Raw genomic sequence first — 8,673 nt, 5'->3', positions numbered from 1 at the left:
CAACCCATCCTCACTGACCATCTGGAGCACACGGCGAGAGGAAGCCCACCAAGGCTCATCGTAACAGCACTCTTCACGGGTGGCTCGCTCAGCTCATGAGAAAATGGACACAGAAAGTAGTAGCAGGGAAGGTCTTGCTTTCCCAATGCCACAAAGCCCCTCCAGGTAGGTACAGGCTACTGTTTTCTTTCTGTTCCCAGTGGGCCAGTGATAGTGACAGTGCCGGGGAGACGCCAATTCATGGATTTAGGCACAGACCCATCTGGTTTAATGAATACATCGAGTATAAAGAAGCTATCTGCTATACTTTGCCAGTAGTTCGTTCTCTCTGGGTGATGGGGAGGAAGGTTTTCGCTCAGCTTGGGAACTGGGAATAATGTGAACTTCCTCACAGAAGGACTTTATATTGTGGGGTTGAGGTAGGGGAGTTTCGTACTAACGAAGATTGAGATTTCTTGCCTCTGCATCTGAGGTGTGTTCAGGGAGATAAAGTTTTCAAAACAACCCTGGGCTCATCCCTGGTTTAATCTTTGTGAATCTCCTTCCACGGAATCCTGTCCCACTGTTTAGAGAGAAAACAGGGGGTGGCGGGGAAGGTGCATAATTCAGTTTTCCTTTGAATACTGAAGATGGGTATGTTATTAAGACTTTCCTTTTAAAGATTTTAGGAGAGGCTGATGACAGAGCTTTGGGAATCAATATTGGACTGAATATTATTGCAAAATGTTAAGTATATTCCAAAGTTTTAGAAGGGACAGTAGCTCTGGTTAGCCTCCTCTGAGGCTGAAAACAAGAATAGAGATTTAACCAACCCTTAAAAGCCATTCCTTTGTGCACATGAAGGTGAGTGTGTCGTTGGCAAAATATATTCAGGTCCATTTCTGGGTTAAAAAGACTGAGAGACACATAGGTAAACGCGTCTGTTTGCTTTTATGTTTATTTATCAGCGTAGATCACTGAGAAAGAAGTTGGTAGTGACCCCACACCAAGAATAAGAAGACTTGGCTCATTTTTTGTTCCATTTTGTTCATCTAATCACTTGCCAGACAGTGATCTTGGCCACTAACTTTGACTCAGTTTCTTATACATTATAATGAAGACTTTCACTGAAAGATTGTCTTTGAAAAAATAGTCAATCCCCGCCCCCCCATTCCTGTCAGTTGAGAACTTCACAGAGAGAGAATTTTCTCACGGCCGAATTTCTGCTTAAACTATACAGCGTGCCCCAGATCGAACTTTCGGAAGTATCTCTCCATGATAACGCCTTACGGGAGGAGGCTGCCTCAGCCCCACCAAGCCGTACCTGGCTGAGGTTTTTGAGGAGGGAGCTGGAATTCCTGGGGGTGAGTGAACATCTTCCCGCATCAACCAGAGTAGAACTGGCTCTACTCTGAGCCAGAGTATTTGGGTGTATGAACAGTTTCCCCACTTGGATTCATGAGGCATGAAAAACCTGGTAGATGAGGAGGCAACATGGGGCCCGGTTGAGTGGAGAGAAGCATCTCCTCATGAAGACTAGGAGAAGAATGGCAAAGAGGATCTGCCGACACTGGTCCGTTGCTGGTGGGTTAATATCATGAATATCAAATTAATAATTGTTGTCTGCACCTCGATGGAAAGAACAATTATTGATGTCTACCATGACTATGTAAATAGAGGCACACGAGAAATACATTGGCCATCCCTGCATCAGATCATGCCTGTATCCATTCTTAGAGGGGCCTGATGATTCTAGAAAATATTGCATTTGAATTCTGTCTCAGGATGGCTTAAGACACCCAAGCAATTTCTCATGTTTGGCCTTCATCATAAGGACTTTGATGCAGTCTTGAAAAAATATCTTCTTATTTTACAAAACATATGCATCTTTTTCTACAGGTAACACAAATTCTGATTGCTTTGATATGTCTTTGTTTTGGAATGATCGTCTGCTTTGCGATCAATGTTTCCGAATTTAAGGAAGATTTTTTTTCATCATTTAAAGCAGGCTACCCATTCTGGGGAGCAATGTTTGTGAGTAAACATCTACAATTGCCTCTGAGATAACACTGCATGTAGCTTTTCTCTTGCCCACATCAGATCTAACCAACTATTTATTCTAGTATTTAGAGTATATATATATATATATATATATATGTATTGCAGTTTACAAAGCACTTGGGGTAAGCACATTAGTACTCTTTTATCAGATGAGAAACCTGAGATTCATAAAAGCGAAATGAATTGCCCAAGGGACATTTAGCTAATAAAAAATGAATCGAAACTTTCAGAATCCAGGGGCGCCTGGGTGGCTCAGTTGGTTAAGCGTACGATTTCTGCTCAGCTCGTGATCTCATGGTTCCTGGGTTTGAGCCCCGCATCGGGCTCTGCGTAGACACCTCTGAGCCTGGAGCCTGATTCAGATTGTGTCTCCCAATCTCTCTCTGCCCCTTTCCCTCTTGTCTCCTCTCTCTCTCAAAAATAGAGATCAACATCAAAATAAATAAATAAATAAATAAACGTTCAGAATCCAATTCCAGAAAAATATCCCTCACACTGTCAGTCAAGTTATCTTCGTGACGGCAGGAGGAAGAGACTGAGGAGGTGAGGAGGACAAGGTCAAACAAGGCCAAGGGCATCTGATAAACTCATACTATGTCCTGGAAACTCTTTTAGGTGCTTTCTCATTGTATCTCCTTTTAAAAAAATATTTATTTATTTATTTAGAGATAGAGAGCACAAGTGGGGGAGAGGGACAGAGAGAGTAAGAGAGAGAATCTGAAGCAGGCTCCATGCTCATGACCCTGGGATCGTGCATGACCTGAGCCAACATCAAGAGTCAGATGCTCAACCGACTGAGCCACCCAGGCACGCTTCCATGACTCTTTTTGAACCTTTGCCATATTTTGACACGTCTCTCTACTGTCCTTCATCCCATACACTTTGCTTATTAGGTGTCTCTCTACCCATCATACACTCTGAACCTTTGAAATTGTTTTTAATTTGTGCTATTGATTTATATTTTCAAGAAATCTTTACCCATGTACATCTTCATAATTACTTTGTGTCTACATGACCTACGTGAGACCCAAGATATGCATGCCACAAACACATGCTTCTTGCCCAAAGGGGCTGACACTCTAACACACAAGATGCTCATACAAACAGATAATTACAACAAAATGAGAGCCATTTTACAACAGTCATGTACCAGGTCTGCTGGACCTTGCTACTCCAACAGTAACTCATGGATTGTCAGGATAAGCATCACTCAGGAGCCTGGTAGAAATGAAGAATCTTACGCCCCCTCCAGGACCTACTGGATAAAAGTCTGCATTTTGCAACAGACCCATAAATACGGACAACAAACTGGAGGTTGCCAGAGGGGAGGGGTGTTGGAGGATGGTCAAAATGAGTGAAAGGGAGTGGGCAATAAAGACTTCCAGTTATGGAAGGAATCAGTCATGGGAATAAAAGGCACAGCACAGGGAGTATAGTCAGTGGTATTGTAATAGCGTTGTACGGGGACAGATGGTAGCTATACCTGTGGTGACCAGAGCGTAATGGATTGACTTGTCGAATCACTATGTTGTATGCCTGAAACTAATGTATCATTGTGTGTGTGTCACATATACTTCAATTAAAAAAAGTAATCTGGGAATGCCTGGGTGGCTCAGTCAGTTAAATGTCCAGCTTCGCCTCAGGTCATAATCTCGTGGTCCATGGGTTAGAGTCCCATTGTTAGCACAGAACCCACTTCAGATCCTCTGTCCCCCTCTCTTTGCCCCTTCCCTGCTCTTTCTCTCTCTCAGAAATAAATAAACATTAAAAAATAATAATCTGTATTTTAACAAGACTGTCACATGATTCATATGCACACTTAATTTTGAGAAGCACCCTATAGGACATAAGAACTCAACAATGATGAGCTTATGGGAAATATTAATACATAGCTTTATAGAGTACCCACAACTTAACCTTACATTTGGAGGATAGGGGAGAAAGGGGAAGTAAAGACAGACAGAGACTCACTTTATTTCTCCCTTCCTTCCTTTTGAACAGTTTGCTATTTCCGGATTTTTTCCAATTCTGTCTGAAAAGAAATATGCCATATATCTGGTGAGTTGCAATTCTGTCTTTATCCATCTGTGAGAAAATAAGAAAAATGGAATTTTAGGAGTCTTGAGGGAGATGTGCCATCATCTCCCCTATAATGAGTGAATGTGGATGTGGTTTTTTTTTTTATCCAATCTACTTTGTGTTGGATATAATCATTAAAAATATAACCATTACAATATCAATCGTCTTCTTAAAAAGACAGTAAAGCATCAGTACCTTGACACTTGTTTTAAGAAATATCCCCACACTGGGCCTTGTCCTTGTGAGTACAGTCATATGATCAAATGGATGATTTGTTTCTTTTTTTTTATTTCCTTTTTTTTTTTTTTAACGTTTATTTATTATTAAGAGACAGAGAGTGAACAGGGGAGGGGCCGAGAGGGAAGGAGACACAGAATCAGATGCAGGCTCCTGACTCTGAGCCGTCAGCACAGAGCCCGACGCGGGGCTCGAACTCACGAACTGCGAGATCGTGACCTGAGCCGAAGTCGGGGGCTCAACTGACTGAGCCACCCAGGCGCCCCTGATTTGTTTCTGATTAAGGAGACTGCTTGAGGAGAGATGATGTGTGTCCACAAGGGCCTTCCTGACTACAGTCCTAGCAAGAAGGTTATAGATGCTTAGTAAACAATGAGTACATCAACCAGAGTAGAACTGGCTCTACTCTGAGCCAGAGTATTTGGGTGTATGAACAGTTTCCCCACTTGGATTCATGAGGCATGAAAAACCTGGTAGATGAGGAGGCAACATGGGGCCCGGTTGAGTGGAGAGAAGCATCTCCTCATGAAGACTAGGAGAAGAATGGCAAAGAGGATCTGCCATTCCTTTTTCAATTTACATTTGGAACCAAGGCAGAATTTACTGGATGCAACCAGCCGTAAGAATGCAGGGAGGTCTACTGAATGCGCTGGCAGATGGAAGCCCAGGTCTGAGTGTTGTCCTTCACCATCAGGTGTGGGGAAGCCTGGGAGCAAACACCGTCAGCAGCATTGTTGCAGGAATAGGAATCTTCATCCTGACCATCAACTTGAAGAGTTGCTGGCCTCATATCTACAACTGCCAGGAAACTCATGGAGATGACTTCTGCTTTGTGGCTTGGTTTTCCACCGTATGTATTTCTTGTGGAAGTGCTAAGATTCTGACTCCCAATCCAAGTAAGAGCTCTCTTTCCCTTTTCCGTGAACCCCATCCTCTGCTGTAACCTCTATCACATAATGTAGTGTTCTGGGGGTGCATGTATGGAGATGCTGGCTGCCGACCCCTTCCCAGCTGAATTCTGTGAGGTTGGAGTCACCTGCCTGGACGACCATCGTGTGGTGTCCCCAAGCGTATGTCACTTCATTGGGACTGATCACGTTGACGGGGTGATGAAATCAGGGGCTGCTATAATGGAGCACATTTTCAGGGCACCTACCTTGTGACTCCACTTGTCTTGTTGGTTATTGTTCAACAGGAGATTGTGGCAATGATCCTGTTTCTCACTGTCCTGGGGTTTTGTAGTGCTGTGTCACTCATGATCTATGGCCTTGGAGAAGTATTCCAGAAAAAGAAGGTAGGTAGAGGCCTGATAATCCTGAATGACAAACTGAAGAATTTGAGCTTCATCTTAAAAGTACGGCCTGGATCTCTGGGAACATTTCTTCTAGAAAATTATTTCTTCATGTTTCAGTATTTTGGTTCCCAAATCTCGTATTTTAAATCACATTTTTCTACTTGTAAAAGCCCCAATCTCCGGGTATATCCTCATGACTGAGCATGAGGAAAGTAGAGTTTTCATAATTTTAGAAAAGGCTGTGGGTTGAGCATGAGAGACAAATGTGAAAGTAGCCTGTGATGGAACCTCCCAGGTATCTGGGCTTATTTTCTCTTCCAGAATAGGTCCCTCATATGTGTTCCTACTCTCTCTTTTTTCTTGGCTTTCACCTTCTTACTTGCTCTGAAGGCTCAATTTTCTTTCCTTCCTAATTCATGATTACCAACTACATTTCTGCTTGCCTTACCCATCCAGTATACCTTTGATGTATGAAAAGAACTCACCAATACTTGCACAAGCACTGACTCAAATCTTCCAGATGATACACACTCCCTTCATCTGTCCATTTGCCAAAGCATTCAAGTCTGGTGGCCTTTTTTTGTTTTGATCACTTGCCTCCAAAGATAAATAAGACAGCAGATATACCAAAGTTCAGACACAGTAGTCTCACCAGCTTGTTATCGACTGATGTAATTTCTCCTGGGCCCACTTGGCCAGCCAGTCTGGCTTGGTTTATTGGAGATGGAAGTAATAATTACAGTGTAATGAGAAAGAGAGTGACACTCAGAAAGTCAAAAGAGATGAGATAGATCTCTCGAACAAGTCGTCTAGTGGTGGAAAATTCCTGGTGATTAATATTAAATCATTTTTCCCTCATCAGATTCCAGAAGATCGTCTTTATGAAGAATTAAACATATATTCGCCAATTTACAGTGAGTTGGAAGACAAAGGGGAGACATCTTCTCCTGCTGATTCATAAGAATTATGTGTTCAGAACATTCTGACTCACAGCAAAAGGTCTAGAAAAAACCAAGATCTTTGTTTAAGGGGCTACCGACAAAATTTCAATTCTCTCTATGGTCTGCCAGTTTTACATTAAGATTTATTCTCCAGATGGTAATACTCTATCTGTTGTTTCTGCTCACCTAGACTCCCCCTGCCTCACCCATTTTTAGATATGATTGACTCCTATTTTTCTTGTTTTCTATTGCTGTCTCGTACCTACTTTTGTGGGAAGTCAACAAATAATCAGTTAGCATTTACTCTGTGCCTATAATGGTGCAAATAGAGGAAACAAGAGGAAGTCTGGTTGAGAGATGAGTTAAACTTTGACAGTTCGGTCATGTTTGGTTCTTAGCCCTTTTCAGAGTTCGTAAGGGCTACAGATGTGCGTGATATATGTCCCCCTACTGGACTGTAAGCACCTAAAGGACAAAGCCCATTCAGCAAATGTATACTGAGGACCAAATAAGTGTTCTAAGTTTTCCACACTTGTCTCTTTCGCTTCATGTTTCCCAGTTTCCTATATCACGGGAGCTCAAAGTGTATTTATGGAGTGGATGGGGGAACATTCGGAGAAGATATACCACTGGGTCAGGTGCCAGGTTGAGTTGCGAAGAAGAAAGAAATTACTTTAAGGTGAATTTGGAGGTGAGAAGGAGGCCAATTGGCAGATAATTAGCAATAGGAATATAGTCAGATGGAAATTTGAAAAGAATTCTATTCTATTAATCATTTTGGTGGATGTTTATCACATCAGCTTAGCAATGGATGCTTCCTGCTTATGTTTGATCTTATGTGGAGAGTCCAACATGGAATCTTAGAAGGATCACAGATCTTAGAAAATGCATTGGAATCCGAGGCCTATTGCTTATTAGTTGAGTGGGTGTGGGAAGTTATTTAATTTTTTTTTTTACTTAATCTGGTTTTTCTCATATGTAAAATTAAGACATTAGGAATAATTTACCTGCCAGGATTAAAGGTCTATTGTGGGAACACACACACACACACACACTTAAAACTAACTCAAATGGCCCCACTCTCTAATTCCACTTCAATTTTCTCTCTTAAATACACTGTTTGACCATCTCGCATCAGCACCCCAACTTGAAATGTTCTGTCATCTCTTCTGTGCTTGCTTGAATTTCTTCTTTCTTCAATCCCTACTTTAAGTCCCTCCTCATTCTTTAAGGTTTTCCAGTCAAAATTGTTCTTTTCTCTAAATGGTAATTTTTTTTTCAAACCAAATACTCACACACACACACCTTACACTATATACAACTTCCACATTTTTTTATTGGTTTTATTTTATTAAAAATATTCCAAATATTTTTAATGGTTATTTATTTATTTTGGGGAGAGAGGGAGTGAGAGAGAGAGAGAGTGGAAGGAGTATAGAGAGAGGGAGAGAGAGAATCCCAGGCAGGCTCTGCATTGTCAGCACAGAGCCCAACATGGGGCTCAAACTCATGAATCTGAGCAGAAATCAAGAGTCAGATGCTTAACTGACTGAGCCACCACCCAGGTGCCCCTCCATATGCAAATACTTTACATCCCCTTAATGATCATACATTTTTTTCAAAGACACAAAGTCTCACAAAAATCTGTATATTTTCTGAATCATTCATATTTCACATTCACAGACACAATTTTGTTCAATAATGTTTGCAGAATGATGAGTGAACAGTGGGGAGTTTTACTAGGTTACTCAGTATCTGGTGACATGGATGGGTAAAAAAACAGGAAAACCATAAATGGAAAGATCATTTAATGAGGAATTTGAAATGAAAGAAGAATAAATGAATGAGGACTTGAGATTAAATGGAGTCAGTGGGGATGGAGAGAAATGGTCATACCTAAAACATGGAGTGAAAGAGAAATTGGTAGACGTTGTTAACAAGTTGAATTAAAAGACAAGATTTGATAAGCGATTGGTTGATAAACACATTCCGTCACTGGGTCTAAGGTCAAAGGAGAATACCTGGTAAGTGTGTGTGAAACATGGATTGTCAGAAATATGAATTGATGAATCTGATGTAGGA

General features: G+C 41.4%; 1 protein-coding gene across 1 annotated transcript; it reads left to right on the top strand.

The window, feature by feature from the left end:
- On the top strand, positions 1-7,915 carry MS4A2 (membrane spanning 4-domains A2). The gene is made up of 7 exons (XM_049645873.1): positions 1-165; positions 1,220-1,343; positions 1,879-2,013; positions 4,042-4,098; positions 5,051-5,206; positions 5,552-5,650; positions 6,513-7,915. The coding sequence occupies exons 1-7, from the start codon at positions 104-106 to the stop codon at positions 6,609-6,611; spliced, it is 732 nt and encodes a 243-aa protein (XP_049501830.1). The 5' UTR covers positions 1-103; the 3' UTR covers positions 6,612-7,915.
- Positions 7,916-8,673: the final 758 nt, after the last annotated feature.

The sequence above is a fragment of the Panthera uncia genome, chromosome D1 (assembly GCF_023721935.1).
Source record: "Panthera uncia isolate 11264 chromosome D1, Puncia_PCG_1.0, whole genome shotgun sequence".
Lineage (NCBI taxonomy): Eukaryota > Metazoa > Chordata > Mammalia > Carnivora > Felidae > Panthera > Panthera uncia.
The sequence above is the reverse complement of the archived record's forward strand: the minus strand, read 5'-3'. Positions and strand labels throughout refer to the sequence as shown.